General features: G+C 40.8%; 1 protein-coding gene across 1 annotated transcript in view; it reads right to left on the reverse strand.

Annotated features, from left to right (window-relative positions):
* Positions 1–9,354: 9,354 nt before the first annotated feature.
* The window catches only part of LOC134205683 (uncharacterized), a 48,725-nt gene continuing 35,591 nt past the window's right edge, over positions 9,355–22,488 (reverse strand). Inside the window, exons 2-5 of the mRNA XM_062681198.1 lie at positions 11,413–11,912; positions 10,040–11,152; positions 9,889–9,970; positions 9,355–9,819 (exon numbers count right to left, since the gene is read on the reverse strand). Coding sequence (XP_062537182.1) covers positions 9,802–9,819; positions 9,889–9,970; positions 10,040–11,152; positions 11,413–11,912 — 1,713 coding nt within the window. The 3' untranslated portion in view covers positions 9,355–9,801. The remainder of the gene's footprint in view (positions 9,820–9,888; positions 9,971–10,039; positions 11,153–11,412; positions 11,913–22,488) is intronic.

Raw genomic sequence — 22,488 nt, forward strand, 5'->3', positions numbered from 1 at the left:
AAATATGCTAACAGCAGTTTTATCAATTCATCATATTCTGTTCTATTTTTCATCCATTCAATTTCCATCCAATTTGAAAAGCCATCAACGTTTAATAAATTAACGTGATGCTTAAAGTAGACACAGTCCTGTTGTTTTCTACCAAAATATATTGTGGAAGTAATCCATTTCGTATTATTCAACTGCTTTGGTTGCTCTGCCATAACAGCAGGAGCATCACAAGCATTAACAATCTTTTCCAAATCAGCAACTGACTGCTCCCATGGGAATCGCAAACAAATATCAGCACTATTATCCCTTATTGCATTGGGAACGTCAATAGCTTTCCTATAGATAGGTGTGTCAAATTTTAAAACCATTTCGGCTTCATTACCTTTAATAGGAGTCGAAAAATCTTTAATGAAAGCATTAGACGATTTCGTCTTCATATAATTCATCAAACTGTTATTACGTTCAATTATGTTGTTGTCAATTACTTGATTATTGAAACTATGTCGCCAGTTGGGAAAGAAAACATCCAACCAGGTTCTCCCAAACAAAGGAATAAAATCATGGTTACTATCCAATACAAGAAGTTTCAATTTTGCCTTTATATTCCGAAAAATAACCGAAACTATAACTTCTCCAGCAATTTTCAATCGAAAACCGTTTACCACTATCAAACTATTGGAACTTTTGTTCAGGGGAACATTGAATTTAGCCAAAAATAGCTTCTTACCAATCACGGAAACGTCGGAGCCACTATCAATCTCCATCTGCACATTGATGCCTTGAATACCCAGTTCTAGTAAACATGGATGACTTTTGCCAATGGAGGAAACATGCATGCACTGTAATTCACCTGGATCCGAATCATCACTCTTGTCTTCCCAACAACTCATCATATTCGACAAATTATCGTCATTTTTCGCACAGGTTTTTTCAAAGTTGATGTTGTTGATTGGACTCCTCTTGAATTGGTTCAGCTTCAGGCACCTCTTTCTAATATGTCCTGGCACTCCGCAATAGTCGCACACTCTTCGGTCGATAACGATTCGGCTCTCATTCTTCAGTTCCCCTGAGCGAACCAGAGCATCCTGATGTCTGCGATGCTGATCCTGATGAGACCTCACTTGTTTGAACTGTGAACAATTGTCGACCCGATTGTTGTGTCTATAGTATGGCTTTGCATTGCGCTCCCCAACCGCTGAGGAATATCTGTAGCCTAAACGGCGCTTCATTGGGCCACAACCATGAACTGAATCTGCCATGCGTTGCAAAAAAATATCTCGGCTTCCAACAATAGAAGCGATTTGTTCAAAAGAATGATCATGTGTTAATGTTTTTGCATTAGAAGCAGCTAACTCCCATGTCGATATAATCTGCTCAACTTGAGCTAGATTCAAATTGTCCCCATCTTCCGCTAACAGCTTTTGTCTCAAAGCGTCATCCGACAAGCCAATTAGTACGCGATCAAGTATACGATCCTGTTTATCACCTTTGAAATTACAATACTCAGCTTGGAGTTTAAGCGAAAAAAGAAAATCACTGGATGTTTCACCAGGTTGTTGTACTCGGGACTCAAATTTGAAACGTTGGATTAAGGCTGAATCCATTTTGTCCAATTTTCGCTTAAGTTTTTCGATTAGCTCTTCAAGTGGTGCTTCATCAAGCAACCGCTCACTAAAGTACAAATTCTGAGCCACTTCAAAAAGATAATCACCTCCAAGAAGGAACATGTGGCCTTTCTTGTCGGCATCTGCTACTTTGTTGATACGAAAATGGTACCCTAACCGCTTAAACCATGATGCAAAAGATTGTCCCTTACGGTACGGATCGATGTTTGATGCTACGTACGACATGATTTCTATAGCTATTAAAACCAACCAATAATTCAAATTTAATAAAATAATAAACCCAAAATAATTCGGATAAATGTTTCAAAATAATTTGTTAATGGTACCATATAAGCACCCTAAATTAAATATCTCAATTGGTTTTAAATCATTTGCGCACAATTTATCAAAAGCAACATACTTCCATTGGTCATCAAGAAAAATAAAACCGAAAAATTTCACCAAAAAAAGAGAAAAAAATAAAACAAATTAATTAAATAAAACCGTTTCAATTTAAGGCGTATCCGCCATTCATGCGAAAAACGGCCTTTTGTCTAATTGTTACTTAACACAATGCACTTTTTCACGAACAATGTATTCCAAAATAAAAAAAATCACTTTTCTCACTAACTAAATATAAATTTAAAAAAAATCACTTTTCTTTTGTTGTTCCAACCTTCTGTTAAAATAATAAAACAATAGGCGTATTTTCAATTTAGCATAATGCTACGTTTTGACAGGGCAAGTGAATTGAACAACTCAGTTGAATTCAATTGACTTGCCAAAAGTTGAACATGTTCAACTTTCTTTTCGTTCAAGTGAATTGAATTAAGGTGTTTACACGTTCAGTTCGCGTTCGATTCAAGCGACTTGCTCAATTCACTTGCCTTGTCTAAACGTAGCATAATTATCACCGACTAAACACAATAAAAAGAAAAATAAATCTTTTATCCAAACAAAAAATCTTTTTTCAAAAGTTTTTCTTCTCCGTGTTGTTTTTTGTTTTGTTTCGATGAAATGAATTCACTATCATACACCACAAAATGGTGTTTCACTAGCACAAGAACGTGCTTTCACTAGCTTTTCAAGCCCTTTTACTTTACCAATACTGCTTCTCCAGGAAATCCCCGCATGATTTGTTCCGATTCCTATACCGGTCTTTTGCTGCTGCTGCTAAAAATCGCGCCTCCGCCGGGGGCAAAACTGCTCACTCAAAACGAAAGCAAAACAGCTTCGCACAGGCAAAGTCCACTCGATTTATGCACGCGCACTTTTACTAAGTGTTCACTTCCTTTTTCCTCGTCGCCAAATATTATAACCGGATAAGTATTAATCACCCGCGGAGGACAGTAGAACAAGGGTTTTCGGAGAGTTCTTGAAATGCGTGTTAACGCTTGGAGGTTACGATCAAAAGAGGCCGACGCCGGACCGTTTATTAGGTAGGGTCAGCGATGCCAGATTGCTTCAACATCAATTCCGTAGATTAAATTAAAAATTTTAGCCAGCTTAATTTATGGGCGGGCCGCGGTTAAGATAACAATAAGACCACTAAGATTCAACATTTATAGTTACTGGTCTTGTCATATCCTAATTGTCATGAAAATCCAAAAACGAAAGAGATTACTAGGCACGGTGCCCTATACAGATTTCCACACTCGTCATAAAGGCAATTGGCAGTTGCTATACATATTTTTGACAGTAACTGTTTCCAACGCTGAGATTATCATTTCCGCATTTTATTTATAGAACTTTTATTGATTCAACATAGAATCAGTTTAATATTATGGACTTCCTAATTTTCAGGACAACTCCAATTATAAAGCTGATTACTTGGCTCTTTAGTGCTAATAGGTTTGAGCATTCTTGAATATCGACCCTACATGGGAACAATCCCGAGAAAAGTTTTCCTATTTTAAAGACGGAAATGCTCCGATGACAATCCGTAACTACGAACAACACAATGCCTAAATTGGATTGCTTCGCAAAGGTGTATAAGAGTAAGACTGTACAGATAGAAAAAACTGGATCCTTTCTACTGATTACACCTGTTGGAGTGAATCCAGTTGGGCTATGTAACTGGTAGTTTAGTTTTCTCAAATTTATGCAGATCTCTCTTCAGTTTAGGCAGATGATGAAGTTTTCATCACTTAGGAGATCATCTTGACCATTGTAAATTAGTACTGGCGGTGCCAGAGTTGTGATAATGTTCGTTCACCAGCAATTTTGACGTAATTAGTTCATTCATAATTTGGCGAGTACAGAAGTTAACCAAAAGTAAACCCTATTTTGACGTTAAAATTAAGATAGCAACCAAGAAAATCCCCTAAAATATCGACATTATAATCCATATTTGGTGCAAAAATTCCTCGAAAAAAAATCTTGGAATATTCATCCTGGTATTATTTCATAAATTTATCCAGAAATGCTTCGGAAAGTCTTCCAGGAAATATTTAAAATAATAATATATGCAATACCTCCAGGAATTAATTCGGTAAGCCGTACACATATTTCGAATTTTAGGTATTTCATTAAAAATTATTTCAGGACTTCTTTTAAAAAAATCTCCGCAAATGAATTCAGAAATCGTTATCGGAAACTCACTAACTTCCGAAAAATTTCTAAAGGAAAACCAAATTCCGCAGGAAATTCTTCTGGAAATTCGTTCAGAAATTCTAAGGATTTTTAACGGAAATCTTCCGAAAAGTCCTTTTGTAACATTTTCAGAAATTGCTACAGGAATTCCTTAAGAAATATTTTTATTAATTCCCAGAGCAATCGCTACAGCGAAAATTATATTTTTTCTGAAATTTATCCAGCTGAATTCTCTCCAAATAGAAACGAAATTCTTTGAATATCCGAACGAATTACAAAAGGAATTTCTAAAGCATTTTGTAAAACAATTTTCGAAATTCTTAACCTTCCGGGACTCGCATGGTCCTGGATCGGTCACGCAGTTCCGCCTTTGTTGTAAACGACACGCGAGCTTTTTTCGGAGGTGTTGTACTTTTTACAACGATGCGAGTCCTGGAAGGTTAAATTTCTTCAAGAATTCTTTGGATATTCAGCTAAGAGTTCTCCTCCAGAGATTTCTTTGGAGAACCCTCACGAAATTACTCCAAAAATAAATCCTGAGTATTCTTGGGAAATTCCTCCAGATATTCATTTGAAAGTCTAATAATTTGGAAATTCTCTTAGAACTTTCTTCAGAACTGCCTCCAGCATATTTATTTTAGAAAACCTTAGGGAGTTTTACATAAAGTTCTTAGAAAAGGATTTCACGTAGAATCTTTCGATGAATCTTCTTGAGAAATTCACAAAGGATGTTGAAAGGATGGAAGAATGTTCAATGGAAATTATTTGGAACTCCTGGTGGAGCTCCCGAAAGTATTTCTGAAGGAATTTAAAAATGATTTTTAGATAGATTTTCCAAAGAAAAACCCGAACGGATTTTCTAAAAGTATTCCTAAAGGTATTTCTGAGAGAATTTATAAAGAAATTTAGGATGAAGATTCTAAAAGAATTCCTTGTGGAACTACCGGATGAATACCTGAAGGGATTTTTGAAAGAATTTACGATGGAAGGTCTAATGGAATGCTTAGTTTCTCCAGATATTTCTTCAAGAATTACGTCAGGATTTCCTCCAGGAAAATTTCATTTTCTCATCTGTCTGTTCTATATTTATAGGTTATAGGTTATAGGCACTAGGTAGTAAGAATTAAATAAAGTAAACATCATTAATAAATTAAAAATCACAAATACTCCAGTTGAAATTAAAAGTGCACTTTAAAAAAATCCGCAGATTTCCGCAGAAGTTTTCAAATTCCGTAGTTTTTACCTACGGATCCGTAGATCCGTAGAAAGCACTAATTCCGTAAATCTACGGAAATTTCCGTAGATCTGACATCGCTGGGTAGGATATCGGTAGCATCCTTCTGCTATAAACCTTAGTTTATAGCAGCTGCACTGAAAGTGCAGTTTAGTTAAATTTGGATACACATCAGTAGTCAACAAATTTTATTTGTCTTTCAGAATACACTTAGTCACGTCTCCTATGTCCTTCAATCTTTCTTTACATTGGAGTATGTATTATTTTTCTTAACCCAAAAAATGAAAGAGCGAAACAGGTTTGTTTATACGTTGATCCATGCAGTAAAAGTAAGAGTAAAATAACAAAGATTACTGAGTAGAAATAACGAATACAATCACCGTATATAATGCAAAATTAGTAAATCTACAGTATCTACTTTCACTACTTACTGTATACTGAACTACGAACTACAATTGGTGCAATGGATAATCGTTTGCTTCCCAGTCTTTTGTGTTAGTATTTTGTTAATTAAGACTGGTACTAGACCCTGCCGGAACCTCCCCAGCATATACTCAAGAAGATGTTGTTAGATCATGCGACACCTTCTCTAAGTATTTGCATGGAGGTATGATATATCAAGTGTTTAATTATTTTCTATATATTAGCAAAAAATACTCGACGCGTTTCTGTTAAATTGAAATGTTACCGGGATTAAAATACGTACTTCAGTACTGCTTATAGTGTAACCTTACTCGGATGCAATTAAATTCATCTCGTTTTCGTCTAACGGTAATGTGGTGAGTACTAATAATACTAGCAATGTGTACTATAAAAGAACAAATTATTTCACAATTTTAACAATATGCACACACTTGACTTATCAACGTTGACCCCATCATCCGTGGACAGGGCTAAATAAAGATTAAATTATGTATTAACCCATTATCAAGCTAAGCAAAGCTCGCTGAACGTTTACAAGAGCTGTTCTATCTACAGGACACTGCAGTGTCCAATGGGATAATGTAGGTTAACCTTTGCATCCCTAACTTCTTTTTCGCAACTAAATAACTCATTCAAATTTTGACGAATTTGTTAGGAATTTTCAGACATAAACCAGATATAATCATAGTTTTAGACTTAAACAGCTCTCCAGGTAGTTGGTCAACTCCAAGGGCTTTGTTGTTTTCCAGCCGGCCGATCTCCTCCTGGATTTCCTGGAGATTCTGAGCCGGAAGTCGTATGTCCTGCGCGCGTGCTCCTAGCTTCATTACCATACCGTCACCGTTGTCTACCACATCACCATTCAGGTGCTCGTCGTAGTGCTGCCGCCACCTTTCGATCACCTCACGCTCGTTTGTAAGAATGTTTCCGTTTATGTCCTTATACATATCGGGCTGTAGCACGTGGCCCTTACGTGAACGGTCTAACTTCTCATAGAACTTTCGTGCGTTATTAGCGCGGTACAGTTGCTTCGTCTCTTCACGATCTCGATCTTCCTGCTGGCGCTTTTTCCTCCGGAAAATCGAGTTTTATCTGTTCCGCGCCCGTTTGTATCGTGCCTCGTTCGTCCTCGAGTATTCTTCTCCTCAACTAACTGCTCACATTCGCCCTCATATCAGTCGTTTCTCTGATCCTGGACACCGTGCCTAGTGTAGCGGTTGCGGTGCTTCCAATGGCGGATCGAATATCTCTCCAACCATCGCTTTGCCTAGCTGCTCTTCCGTTGGGAGTGCCACTTCCAGCTGCTGCGCGTATCCTTGAGCTAGTCTACCGTCTTGTAGCCGCCAAATGTTAAGCCGCGGAGTCCGACCTCGACGCGTGTACTACACCGTCGAGAGTTTTGAGCGCAGGCATACTGCAACGAGGTAGTGGTCGGATTCAATATTCGCACTGCGGTAAGTGCGGACGTTCGTGATGTCGGAGAAGAATTTACCGTCGATTACAACGTGGTCGATTTGGTTTTCCGTTTCTTGATTAGGTGATCTTTGCCTTGTGGATATTTTTGCGGGGGAAAAAGGTGTTTCGGACTACCATACCGCGGGAGGCTGCGAAATTTATGCATCGTTGGCCGCTATTATTCGATACGGTGTGCTGACTATCTGGACCGATGACCGGTCTATACATTTCCTCCCTTCCTACCTGTGCGTTCATGTCGCCGATGACGATTTTGAGGTCCTGCATCGTATGTCTGCTCCAGCTGTACGTAGAACGCTTCTTTCTCGTCGTCGGGTCTCCCTTCGTGTGGCAGTGCACGTTGATGATGCTATTAGTTGATCCTCAGCTTGCACATCCATGTGTTGATTGGCTGCCACCCAATCACGCATTGGCGCATCTTGCCCAGCACTATGAATCCGGTTCCCAGCTCGTTGGTGGTGCCACAGCTTTGGTAGAAGGTAGACGCTCGATGCCCGCTATTCCACACTTTTGGTGGTTTCCTGCAGCGCTACGACGTCGAAGTTGCGGGGATGTAGTTCATCGTAGATTATCCTGTCACAACCTCCGAAGCTTAGCGACTTGCAGTTCCAGTTCCAAGCTTCCAATCGTGATCTTTTATTCGTCGCCTATGTAGTTGCCGATTATATCGAGTCGTATTAGGGGAAAGTGGGGCAAGATGACCACCCTAAGCAGTAATCTTTGTAGAATAGTAAAACCCCTTCGAATTCTGCTGATTTGTCTTACCTTTATGATGACCTGCCTTTGACATGTATCAATAAACATTGATTAATGACGTTTCAGTATCTTATAAACTGGTTTTCAAAAAGGTATTTTTATGATGCCTATATTTATCATATGGGGCGACATGACCACCCCCTCGGGGCAAGACGAGCGAGGACCAAAAATTATATTAAAAGCGTGCTGAATTTATTTATTTAGAACGGGTGACATATAAATGCACTTCTAGGAATTATGTTCAAAAGACGTTTCGCTTGAAAATGTCGTATTTCATGTTGATTAGTTGACCTCTGGCTCTATGACGATATCTGATTTTGCCTAAAGCTAATTTCAACGATTGAATCCATATCAGTTGTTTACATTATCTCTGATTCAGGCAGAAACCATTTTGATGATTTTTGGAATGAATTTTAAGGCTAGGCGATTTTTAATCCTGGAGATGACCTTGTTCCTAATACAGTTGGCAATACCGCCCCAAGTCGACATATATCCAAAGATTTATATCCTTTTGATCATAATGACTGTGAATCTCCTCAAATTATTAATGTTGATAGGCATTAATTATATATAAAAGCCTTTGTAAATATCAATTTGTGATGAAAACAATAGAAATTTTGACTTCTAACATTAAGTTGTGCAATTACAAAATTATAAGAAAATTCGAATTTCAACTGCACCATCTTAAAATCAATATTTCAAGGACAATTGAGGTTGTCAAAGTGCGTTTCTCAGTTGTATAGCCCTTTTACATTATTGTTAATCATAATCAACGTTGGCTGTCTTGCCCCATATGTCGTTCGTAATGGTTGGTTTTAAAGGCGGCTTATTGGGCCTGCCCAAACCTCCTATCTTGGCGGAGGGCCATCGTGTCGTGTCAGGTCTGTTTAGCGTCCTACCTAACACCAGGACTTGGGCTTGTACGCTTTGGCGGAGCCTACTTGCAGACACATGCAGCTTTTTATGGAGTTTTAACAGAGCCCACTGTAAAACCCCACCACATCCTAGACAGGCACCATAACTCGCAGATGGCCTGGGGAGGGATCGTCAATCCCTTGGACATAATCCAAGTATTTAATACATTTACTCATTAATCTAATAGCCTATTCAGATTACGCCATTTATGATAATAAATATCATGATATAGAATAACTTGATGCAAATCCCTATACATTGAATTTTCTTTCTCATATTTACCACAATAATTATTATAATAAATGCCGTAATCTGAATAGGCTATAAGGGATTTCTCTACTACTTCCAGAAAAACATCAATAGTACTTACACTTAGTTAAACTTCTATTTAAGAATGAAGGAACTTATATTCAATTTTATAAAATCTGCACGCGTACTTCAGCTCAGAGGCTATTCTCATGATCCAAATATTAGATAGGTAAGTTTCTTGTAAAAATAGTTCAAATAAACCTCACCGATTCGATGATCGCAATGTTCGATTTATCTACATAACTTATAATTATTTGAATATGAAGGAAAAATAATCTGAAATAAATTTATTACTGGGAAAATACGTTTTAGGTTCTCATGTTGTTTTGCTTTTTATGGTTTGAAATTATTGAAAGACAGTCGACAGGTGAATTGCAAATGGAAGCGGAATGAACTTACCAATTAGAAACAGAGAAAGTCAGAATTTATAAAATAATAATAGATTGCTGGACTCACTGGACTCACTTACTTATGCTCACTTATTCACTTACAGTCCAGTTAATTCTAGGAAAGGTAGTTTGCCTGTAAACAAGATAAGACGAATGGCTAAAGTTAGTATACCCGCTAGGCGCTACTGCTAAAAAACGTTACCTCACAGAACTTGTTCCATTTCTTGCCTCCAACAAAAAGCTTCGCTAGATCATCAATTTTCTTGAACTTTCCGTTTATGGTGCTGAAAAAATAAAATAAAACATCATTGTACAATTATTGAGCAATGACAATTTCTCAAAGCCAAACCTACCGATGAGTGACAATCTGGTAGGCCATCTTCAGTCCAACAGTCGGAAGAATTTGCACCTCCTTGATACTGCCCCGATTGACCAAATCCAGTACGGCTTTGCCATGCTTCGAGGCGGTCATTTTCGGTCCCTTCTTGCCACCGCCCGGAGTTTGGAAATAACCAGCGATCACTTTATTGCTAATCGTCACGGCTGCGGCTTTCCTGCGGAACGTCACATTTTCATGCTCTGAGTTCTCCTTTTCATCTTCGAGCAGCGTTTCCATACGCAGTTTCTTCTTTTTGGCCGACTGGCAGCATCCTTTCTTGTGCTGGTGAAGCATGGTCCGCCGCATTGAGATACGTGTGCTTCGACGACGAATCTGACCATTTTCAATCTGCCACAGGTGGGTATCTTCGCTTACAATTTGTACGGTTTTCGAAGTAGCGGTAGCGTTTTGTTTGTAGCTTACATTGGCGTCAACTTCTCCGAACGGCTGGCGATGGCCGGAAAGTCTATTGGAACGTCGTCGTCTAACGACTACCCCTTCTTCATCGAGGTTAGCTACATCCTCCTCATCGCTGTCCACACTGATGACTTCGAATCGACGAGGGGTCTTAGTGTTAGCCACGATGGTACTATTGAGACCGGCTTCTCCAGCGGAATCATCTGCCCCCATTTTAGCCTGATCCTTCAAACGCTGAAGCGCTGGATTGGGCCGCTGCTTGACGCTCTTGGAACCGACCACACGAGGTTCACTCTGTCCGTGGCAGGGAGTACTTTCGTACTTCGGTAGGTGGGAAGATTCGTTGATGGTGCTCATTTCCGAACGGATTGCATCCTGGATTTCTCGACGAATCATATCCCACGGAATGGCGCCAGTATTGGCAGGTCCAGACGTATGTGCTGGCGTTGCGACGGTTTTACTACTGTCTATATTCTGGGCGGTACCACAATCGATCAGTATCGGTTCATTGGTAGAAACGGCAGTAGCTGGTGTAGCACTTGTTGGGGGTACGACCGCTGGGACTGCTGGTTGAATTTGCTGAATCTTTTCGAACATTTTAGCAAGTTTTTGCTCGATGGTGGCTTCGAATGTCTCCATACACTTTTTCACGATGGGGCTGTAACTGGAACTGGAAAAAATGACAAGAATATATTAGAAAAGTGTTCTTTATTTTGAAATTTGTCGCAGCAGAGCATGCATAATGTACATGTGAAGGGTTCAATTGTAATAAATAGAAAAATGTGGATTTCTGTTTATTTTATCTATGTTGATAGAGACTCTGTACCGTGCACGCCCCATACTTTGCGCAATTAAGGAAATGCAAAATTTAATCAACTCGTACAACTATCCGCCTGAAATAGTTTTTATGGTTTTCATTTTAAAGCTTACTTTGTACTCTGCGTAATCACACTGGAGCAGCTCGAAATCGGCTGATCCACCGAGGTCGAGCTGGACAGATTCAAGCTGAACATTGACGATCGGGAGTCGGCAGGCAGTGCGTCGAAATCCTTCTCCAGCAAGTCACTAAAACGAGGCACGGCCGGCAACGGGGGTGGCAGCATTGCTTGAACCTTCTGCAGAGCTGCCTTAGTCGGTGGGGCAACAATCACTGGAGCGGGCTGCGGTGCAGTTGCTTGGAGCGGTGGTGGTGGGGCTGGCTTGTTAAACGCACCTGGTGCGATGGTCGAGTTTAGTTTGCCATAGTCCAGTTTGCGGATTTTGCTCGGCGTACAGAACGTGTTGCTGTGTACTTTCTTGACCGACGAACCAGCGGCACCGTTAGGACGCTTGGCTGCCGATTTGGGCGTCTTAGGGTTGAGATTTCTGGCTTTGAGGGCTCCGGATCCGGGGACATAGTTTTTGGCCGGTGTGCGAACTCGTTCCTTCGCCTGTTGAGGAAGACACATGCAAAAATAGAAATGGGGAAGTTAGAGTCACGTGCGATATGAATTTCGTAACCACAACCACATGTCGTGATTCGTGATATGAGCGGCAAACAGCAACTCTTCCGTTCAGTGGAAATCTAATATCAACTTCCAAGGATAACCGGACGGGATTTGTATTGCACATCTGCTAGCATCCAGTGTTCTATTAAGTGCAATTGATTGGAATAAGAGACATACGTAGGTAAATAAATGTCCGTTCGTGTGATTCTGTGCGAGCGTTGTCACAGAATGCGGTCACTACCTTCATTCTGATTTCATGCTTCTAGTTCAAGTTCGCTCTTAGCCGCTACTATCACTCTGTCTATGCAAATACTAAAAATAGTGGAGCGAATAGAATAAAGTAATTTATTTGACTTCCAATTGTAGCGAGACGACGAAAACGACCAGGCAGGTCAATTGAGGGAATCCGATCATTTTCTTTTATGGTTTGATCCAGCTTCAGAATGTATGCTTTTGAATTGCCGACGAATGCTTCAAAGATGAGCAAGTATTACAAAAATTTGCGCCTGTTCCGAATTTTCATCACTTTTGTTTTCGTAAGAGACTTTTGAAGAATCATAAACTATATTTCTAAAATTCAATACACGACACAGAGTTTTACCCGGTTATTGTAGTGATTCGCTAAGAGCAAATGCAATCCATTGTTTATATTCTGAATAAAAATATTATAGAAAAACAATACAATTTATTGTGACATCACTATACAACACAATACATTTACAATAGATTTTATTGTAGATTGAATAATAGAAATACATTAGAATGTATTGTTATGAACCATTCATTAAATTGTAAATGAAGTTTTCGCATTACAACGTACGGGTTGTTAAGTATCGTAACTATACAAAATCTGAGATTTTTTCATACACTTTTTTTGTCAAACAATAGAGTGTATCGTAAATATATTGTTGAAATATCCAAAGAAAACCGTTCAAATTACATTAGATTGAATTGTATTTTTATAGTAAAACAATACGATATTGGATTTCTTAATTATGACGGCTTTACCGTTCAACAATGAAATTTGAAGAAAAATAATGCATATTTGCGGCAATGGGATAAATATTGTTATATTGCCTATATGCAATTTAAACAAAATTTTCAGAAGTTATCAATGATTAAAATTTATGCACTAAATGTTCTAAAAACAATTGGAAGTATTGTTACATTAGAGAACTATGTTGACGTATTATATCCACGGTGTTGATACAATATGGACAACCATCAAGAAACAATATATCCTATTGTATACCGTAAAGAGTATGGTAATTCAATTGTTTACACTGTTGAGCCTATGGTACACTTTTATCCGGGTTTGCACATTGGACCCTTATGAAACAACAATTTATTACTGTTAGGCTCCGTCTCAATTTTTGAATTAGTCTTTAATTAAACTTAATAGCAAATTCAGACTACGAGTTATAGCGTAGCATATAGAATAGCCGTCTACCATCACGATATACTTTATCAAGTAAACCAAGTCGTAATCTTTAATATAAATGGACCATAAAAGTGTAATAGTCTAATAATTTTCGTGGAACCCTTAATCTAGGAATTGACGCCAATACTGAAATTGATTGAAATTATATTCATGATATTTAATTGACCCGTTGCGTTGGGTCAACTAACTGGCCTGTTATATAATCATGACATAAGATTTCGACCTGACTGACAGTTATTCTGCTACCCTAGCAGAACAGTCAGTATTGGACAAGTACGAAAATAATATTACGGAGGTGTCGTAATTTCCGGCCCTTCGTTCAACGAGGGCCTTCATGAGGCGGTAGAGCATCCATAGCGGATGAGTGGCACAGGGAGCAGCTCGACCTGTTATTGCCGTCTCAAGAGATGTACCAGTCACGGCGATCGAGTTGAAGCGCTTGAATGCCTGATTCTAAGTGGCTGCTTTACTTCACCTTACAAACGCTCGTCGAGTCTATCGGGAAGAAGTGCCTCGGAGATTTTGATAAATTATATTCTGCTTCCAAATATAATATTGGTTTTTGAGGGGCTTGTTTGCTACTCTCTTCTTGATTAAATGCGTCCGTCATGGCGTTCGTTTTAAGAATGTGGATGTACCATTTTGTTCTTAAACTCATATTTATTTTCATTTTTGTTGTTGATTTCCATATTGCATAATTTTAACGAATTAAGTGGCCTTTTGCTTTGTAGTTTTGTACTGTAGTTTAATTCTGTGACATTTTATAATTTGGTTTAGAACAGATTGATTTAGAACATCTACAAATTTGATAAGCTATTTACTTATTTATACTACAATTTGGAAACTATTTGAAACTGTAAGGTGGACCTCAGATGTTCGAGCCCTGGGAGGGGTATTGAGGATCATCCGCAGTAACTTGTTTTAGACTCGCTGAAGTTTCAGATGATGCATTTATACGCAGCTTCATCAGATCGGCATGCCGTATTCGATCACAGGGAAGATGATTTGCTTGTAGACAGCAAGCTTATTTTTAAGAGACAATGACGACTGAAGGTTGATCAAAGGGTACAGTACTTTCAGCAAAACGTTACGCTTTGCCCCCGTTTTGTCAACCTTCTGCAGAAAAATAAGCTTGCTGTCTAGGGTCAAGCCAAGATAGTCAGCCTTATTGGTCCATTCCTCTTTCGTGCAATTGATGGTGATTTAATAAACCTCAGGCGAAACATGTTTGGGGTATTTAGAATGGGGGAAGATGATGACCTGGTGAGGTACTTGGTCAGGACATCCAGGCCTCGTTGAAGTTTTGCCACTAGCGCACTGATTACTTTGTAGACCAGAGAGGTGTCATCTGCGAACGGACACAGAATGTTGGAGGTGAACAGGTTGAACAGCAGGCGTCCGAGGATACTGCCCTGGTAGAGACCTTAGAACACGTACCAATGATTGAGATCCGGAATGTCATTCCGACTTGGAGGTGAGTCAGCCAAGGAGTAAATGCCTCTCAAGTAAATTCATCGCCGCAATTCAATTCATCGCCGATAGATAGTTGATGTTCACCAGATAGCTGTGAAGATCGAATGCCTTCTCGACATCGATCAGGTGGTTCAAAAAATTGATTTTGTTCCACAATTCTCACCTGATTCTGTCTTCTGAGTGTCCTCCGAAAATTTGAGCAAATTAATCAGTGCGGGATCAGTCGTGTTTCGTATGAGAGAAGGTGCATTTCATTGTGCTATGAACAGCAAGCAAAACGACCACACGATCATCCGAAATATTTTATTCTGCTTTGTGCGGTCGGTAAGGCGATGTTTATATTTATTTTCAATCATGGTTTTGTGACAGTTCAATAAAAAGGAACATAAGTAGAATATTTTTAATGCGTGTTAATATGTCCCATTCCAAAAATCGCATCGCTTATCGACGTGAATAAAGATAATAAATCCTTTGTAAGTAACGCCTACCCTTTCCCAAGACAATCATGGAGATGCAGAATTCTTTTCGGTTTCTAGAAGTAACGAAAGTCGGATTAACAGTCCTTTTCTGCCTATATAAAAATAAGAACGCGGCCGGCGCCTCATTGACTGAAAATATATGATCTTCCAAAACGTGTTCTTTGCGAACGGATAGCTAACCCCAAGCTCTATTAATTTAAATCTTTGTCAATTTCGCAAGTTCTAGTCAATCACGGAGTGGGAACTACCTATTGAATGATCAAAATGCTCATTCTCAAATCAGCTCAAATTTTCGGAGGACTGTTAGAACAACATTAGACAGAATGAGATGAGCGTTATGGAACACAATAGCTTTTTTGAACCACCCTAATGGCCATGGCGGAGGTTGCGTCTGAGGACGTTGGTAACGCGGGTCAGGTAATGTGCGATTGATTGATCGCGTCGGATACCAAACTGTTCCTCTGTTGTGATCAGCAGACTCAAGTAGCCGGCGGTGAGTAGCCTTTTTTAAACAGCTTCGATAACCCTGAGAGACGGCTGATGGGATAACTTTTAGAAGAGGAAGGATCCTTCCCAGGCTTTCTGATGGGGATAACTTTCGCTGACCTCCAGGATGATGGGAAGTAGATGTTGTCGAAGCTTGGGGCCGGTTATTCGATATAGGCCGTCAATTCGCCAGTTGAAATCTCCAACTCCTCCGGGAAGTTGTTTGGAGTCAGATGAATGTTGTTTGCATGCTCGTTTAACGGCTGCTTCGTGTGAACTGTCAATGTTCTGTCCACGATTGTGCGAGCTAACGAAGTGACGACCTATTTCGGTACCTTTTCTGCAAGAGTTATCAAGCAATCCTTAAAGTCTTTGTTGTCTAATGGGATCAAAAATTGAATAGCAGCGGCTCGGATTTTAAAACCTTGGTTAATTACCAGAACAACTTGGTATAGTCTAAGAGAGCGCGGATCTTATCTTTGAGGTCCACCATTCTTAGGGGAATTTTTTACATTAAAAAACCCTTATTAATCCACCTAGCCTTAATCCACCTAGATGGTGCCTTTCTCGTGCAAATCAAAAAAAATAGTATTTTGCCTATAACTTCCGAGCTCAGAGTCCAATCTGGCCAATTTTCAATAGGAAACAATTGGACAGAATTCTGTGGCAAATATAATTTGTTGTAAGCAAATCGGCTAACCGCGGTAGAGGTTGGTACTCGAATTCTGTTGGCTTTTTCCGGAAACCACTTGAAGTTTGGTCTTGTTGAGTAGGGGTTATCACTCCTATCTAGAGAGCATGAGGTTGAGAATTCAAACGGGTACCTCGCGGGGAAGGGTTTTCGTAAATAAGGTGATTTTTCATGCTTATTTTGCGTGGAGATTCAAAAGCCTTAACTCCAGGGATTTCTAGGATGACGAAGAACGTATGTTGAGAACGCATTCTAATCTTAGTATTACAAGTTGGGTGATCTTTGGATACGCGTGTTGACCTTAGTATATTAACCTAAGAGATATTATGTGAACGCATTCTATCATTTGCATCGCTGGAGCAAGTTGAATGCAAAAAAACTTTTGGTGAATTCTGCCACAACATTCATGTTTGCCAGAAATACTACGCACCAAAATACATCAGATTTCAATGGAACAATATACTTAAAGGTGAACCGCGATGGAATCCAATTAAAAAAAAAAATCACTTTAGTGGCAGCCATTTTTGGACTCTGTCGTAGTTCACCTTAATATATCTGCTCACTAGCGCTGCCTCTTGGAAAAAATGCTCATTACACTGAGCACCGCTTTGTGGTCCGAGACATCCTGAAAAAAATTTGAATACAACTTGGGTGTAGGTACGAAGGATCTCAAGCTAAAGAAATATTTCACACATGCAAGAATATTGCAAGCACACTAGCGCCGCCTGTTTGTGAAATTCCTAATTACTTTTTTCGTCACAAAACAGTCCACTCCCACTAGATAAACTTCGCTAAAGACATAATTTTTACAATAGTATATGTTTAGTGTATGTTTGCTGGAAAACGCAAATATTGTTGAGGGTGCCAACAACCGTCGCACCCTGCCAATGCCGTATTCTACCCTACCACCACATATCGGCCAAGTTCTAAACTAATTAATGCCTCAAGGTTAAGTTCAAAATGGGTAGAACTTTCAGAGATAAGCAAAATGAGCATAAAAATCACTGTTTTTGTACCCTTTTCTACGAAAACCCTTCTCTCTACCAGAGCAGCGGCAACACACACGAGCTGGGAACTGCTTTCATAGTGATGTGCGATATGCAAAGGCGCGTGATCGGGTGATGGCCGATCAATGAAAGAATGTGCAGGTTGAGGATCAAAGGCCGGTTCTTCAACTTCAGCATAATCAACGTCCATAGCCCACACTCCGGAAGCACTGATGATGATAAGGACGCATTCTACGCGCAGCTGGAACGTGAGTACGACAGCTGCCCAAGCCACGACGTCAAAATCGTCATAGGAGAATTGAACGCTCAGGTTGGCCAAGAGGAGGAGTTTAGACCGACTATTGGAAAGTTCAGCGCTCACCGGCTGACGAACGAAAACGGCCTACGACTAATTGATTTCGCCTCCTCCAAGAATATGGCCATTCGTAGCACCTACTTCCAACACAGCCTCCCGTATCGGTACACCTGGAGATCAGACAGACAGAATCACAAATCGACCACGTTCTGATTGATGGACGGCACTTCTCCGACATTATCGACGTCAGGACATATCGTGGCGCTAACATCGACTTTGACCACTATCTGGTGATGGTTAAACTGCGCCCAAAACTATCCGTCATCAACAATGTTCGGTACCGACGACCGCCGCGGTACGACCTAGAGCGACTGAAGCAACCTGATGTCGCCACTGCATACGCTCAGCTTCTCGAGGCAGCGTTGCCGGAAGAGGGTGAGCTCGATGGGGCCCCTCTTGAGGACTGCTGGAGTATAGTCAAAGCAGCCATTAACGACGCAGCGGAGAACAACGTCGGGTATATGGGACGAAGTCGACGGAACGATTGGTTCAACGAAGAGTGCAGACAGATTCTGACGGAGAACGACGCAGCGCGGGCGATCGCGCTGCAACAAGGTACCCGGCAGAACGTGGAACGTTATAGACGGAAGCGGAGACAGCAGACCCACCTTTTTCAGGAGAAGAAACGCCGCCTGGAAGAAGCGGAGTGTGAGGAAATGGAACAGCTGTGCCGTTCTCAAGATACACGCAAGTTCTATCAGAAGCTCAACGCATCCCGCAAAGGCTTCGTGCCGCGAGCCGAAATGTGCCGGGATAAGGATGGGAGCATATTGACGGACGAACGTATGGTGACCGAAAGGTGGAAGCAGCACTACGAGGAACATCTGAATGGCGTGGAGAGTACAGGCAGTGAAAGTCAAGGCAGCGGAGGAGATGACTACGTCAGTTCAGCGGACGATGGAAGCCAACCAGCCCCCACCTTGAGGGAAGTTAAGGATGCTATTCAACAGCTAAAGACCAATAAAGCAGCTGGTAAGGATGGTAACGGAGCTGAGCTCATCAAGATGGGCCCGGAAAAGCTGGCCACTTGCCTGCACAAACTGATAGTCAGAATCTGGGAAACCGAACAGCTACCGGAGGAGTGGAAGGAAGGGGTTATATGCCCCATCTACAAGAAAGGCGACAAACTGGAGTGTGAGAACTTTCGAGCGATCACCATCCTTAATGCCGCCTACAAAGTGATATCCCAGATCATCTTCCGTCGTCTGTCACCATTAGTGAACGAGTTCGTGGGAAGTTATCAAGCCGGCTTCGTTGACGGCCGCTCGACAACGGACCAGATCTTTACTGTACGGCAAATCCTCCAAAAATGCCGTGAATACCAGGTCCCAACGCACCATCTGTTCGTTGATTTCAAGGTGGCATACGACAGTATAGACCGCGTAGAGCTTTGGAAAATTATGGACGAGAACAGCTTCCCTGGGAAGCTTACCAGACTAATCAAAGCAACGGTGGATGGTGTGCAAAACTGTGTGAAGATTTCGGGCGAACACTCCAGTTCGTTCGAATCGCGCCGGGGACTAAGACAAGGTGATGGACTTTCGTGCCTGTTGTTCAACATTGCGCTAGAAGGTGTCATGCGGAGATCCGGGTGTAACAGCCGGGGTACGATTTTCAACAGATCCAGTCAATTTATTTGCTTCGCGGATGACATGGACATTGTCGGCCGAACATTTGCAAAGGTTGGATTTGGACTGGTGGTGAATGCGTCAAAGACAAAGTACATGCTTGTGGGCGGAACCGAGCGCGACAGGGCCCGCCTGGGAAGCAGTGTTACGATAGACGGGGATACCTTCGAGGTGGTCGAGGAATTCGTCTACCTCGGATCCTTGCTAACGGCTGACAACAACGTTAGTCGTGAAATACGAAGGAGCATCATCTGTGGAAGTCGGGCCTACTACGGGCTCCAGAAGAAACTGCGGTCGAAAAAGATTCGCCACCGCACCAAATGTGTCATGTACAAGACGCTAATAAGACCGGTTGTCCTCTACGGACATGAAACATGGACAATGCTCGAGGAGGACTTGCAAGCACTCGGAGTATTCGAGAGACGGGTGCTTAGGACCATCTTTGGCGGTGTGCAAGAAGACGGTGTGTGGCGGCGAAGAATGAATCATGAGCTCGCCCAACTCTACGGCGAGCCCAGTATCCAGAAGGTAGCTAAAGCCGGAAGGGTACGATGGCCAGGACATGTTGCAAGAATGCCGGACAGCAACCCTGCAAAGATGGTGTTCGCTTCCGATCCGGCAGGTACGGGACGGCGTGGAGCGCAGCGAGCGAGATGGGCAGACCAGGTGCAAAACGACTTGGCGAGCGTGGGGCGATCCGAGGATGGAGAGATGCGGCCTCGAACCGTGCATTGTGGCGTCAAATTGTTGATTCAGTGTTATCTGTTCATATGTTAACTAAATAAATGAATGAATGAAGTGAGAGACTTGTTCTTCTCTTTAGGATTCAATCCCTGCGTGAGAACCTTCCGAGGCTCAAATCAACTCTGATTACTATCTTCGCGCAAGGGTGTCCGGCATTACCGGTTCTAGGCGTGAAAAAACCAGGCGGCAGAACATACAGTGACTGTCGGGCAAGGGCGTTACGGAGCATTTCACTCATAAGCTCGATGAAAGAATCGAAGGACACCCAACTGAAGAAAATTTGAACGCATTGTGGCAACAAGTCCAACAGGCGGTCAATTTATCAGTCACAGAGTACTTTCGGAGGCAGAGGAAAGCTTTGCCAGCAAAGACGCACGGAAGTTCTACAAAACAATCAACAACATGCACAAGAAAAGCGGACTGACCCAAATCATGATCAATGACAGCTCAAGAAATCTGTTGATTGGCCGAGCAGAGGTAGTTGCTAGGTGGAAGGAGCACTTTGAGTTACTGTTGAATGGACAATCGGACAGAGAGGGCACAAACAGAATAAGGATTGAAGATGATGGACACGCAGTATAGTCACAAACGCTAGATGAAGTGAGAAAAGCTGTTCGAGAACTAAAGAACGGTAAAGCCGCTGGGAAGAAAATGGGAAGTTATCGGCTGAACAAAAAAATCTACCAACTAATTGAAAAGATTAGGGAGGGAGAAGAAATGCCTTCGAGCTGGCTTGATGGCCTCATGTGTCCTATCCACCAAAAAGGGCACAGACTCGATTGTGCTAATTATCGAAGTATAACACTTCATAACACCCCCATAATGTAATCTTTCTAATTCTGTTTAGCAGAATGCGTCCGTTTGCGTAGACCTTTGTCGGCAAATATCAAAGTAAACCTTAAGAAGGACAATCAACAACGGCAGATGGCGAACGGCGACAAATCCTGTTTGTGGATTTTAAGGCAGCGTATGACTCGGTGAAACGGAACGAACTGTGGCATATAATGCTAGAACATGGCTGATTCGTGCAATGCTGATGCAAATCTGGCGTCCAAATATCTGTGGCCGATTAATTCGTGACGTTAGATGGATTGAAACAGGACGATGCGCTCTATAATCTGCTATTCCTTTTAGCCAAAATAAAATTTTAAATATGTATTCTGAATCCTCGTCCAAAAATTCGTATTCTGACAAAAAAACAATTTTTTTTTGTTCGGAAATATATGAAAAAAATCATTTGATTGAGAAAATTACATACGTACACATAATTTGCAGACCAATTGTAGAGCACTTCTAGCCGTTACCGAAATGGAAGTGCCCCAGGGCGTTGAACTTTGTCTAAAACTATAAATCTGTATCGAAGACATTGGAAGATTCGGTACCAATTTGTTCGAAAACAATATTTTGTTATGATATGGAAATGCTAATATCATCTTCCAAACTTGGACGTACATGTTCATGATAGCATTAGAGGCGAAAGTATAGAATTGATAGTTCCGTTAGGATACGGCAGGCATGAAGAATGTTTTTATAGAAGTCGATTTGAAAGCGCCTTTGTTGTTTTCTCAGAAATGTGTAAAATGGATATATGCAGTTTCTCAAACAAATAATTCTATTATTATTACTTCTAACTCGAATATTAGGAACAATTTTATCATTTTCTCGACAAGTCAATGTTGTTTGCTTAAATCTATTAAAACTATTTAGAAATTTTGATTTCATAATACAGAAACATTCCCGTCATGAGTGCTTGTAATGTGACCAAGAGTCGGCTACATTTTCATTTGGCTTTTAAAAATAAGAATATCTCAATCACGGTCACGGAAACTACCAGTGCTGATCAGGACAAAATTCGTCTGTAAAATCACAAAGTAAAATGGTTCATTTTTGAAACTACCTACAAAATGCCGTGATTGGTCTCAAATATTGATTAAGCTAACAGACGTAGATGATGCTACTTTAGTGTGGTGTCATCATGAAAACGACGCATTATTATGATATATATCTTCTTAATGATATTTAAATGTGAAGCTTTTGAAAAATGCAAAGCTCGAGTTAAAAACTGACTGAAAAAATAATCAAAATCCAATGCAAAAGAAATGGTGTTGAATAGAAAAACGTCGACCAAATCGATGTACTAAGTAATAGCACCGCATCAAACACTTCACAATTTCGTTACTAATTTACCATAGTCGCTCATCATACACATCACGCA

Source organism: Armigeres subalbatus, chromosome 1, assembly GCF_024139115.2.
Source record: "Armigeres subalbatus isolate Guangzhou_Male chromosome 1, GZ_Asu_2, whole genome shotgun sequence".
NCBI classification, from domain to species: Eukaryota; Metazoa; Arthropoda; class Insecta; order Diptera; family Culicidae; genus Armigeres; species Armigeres subalbatus.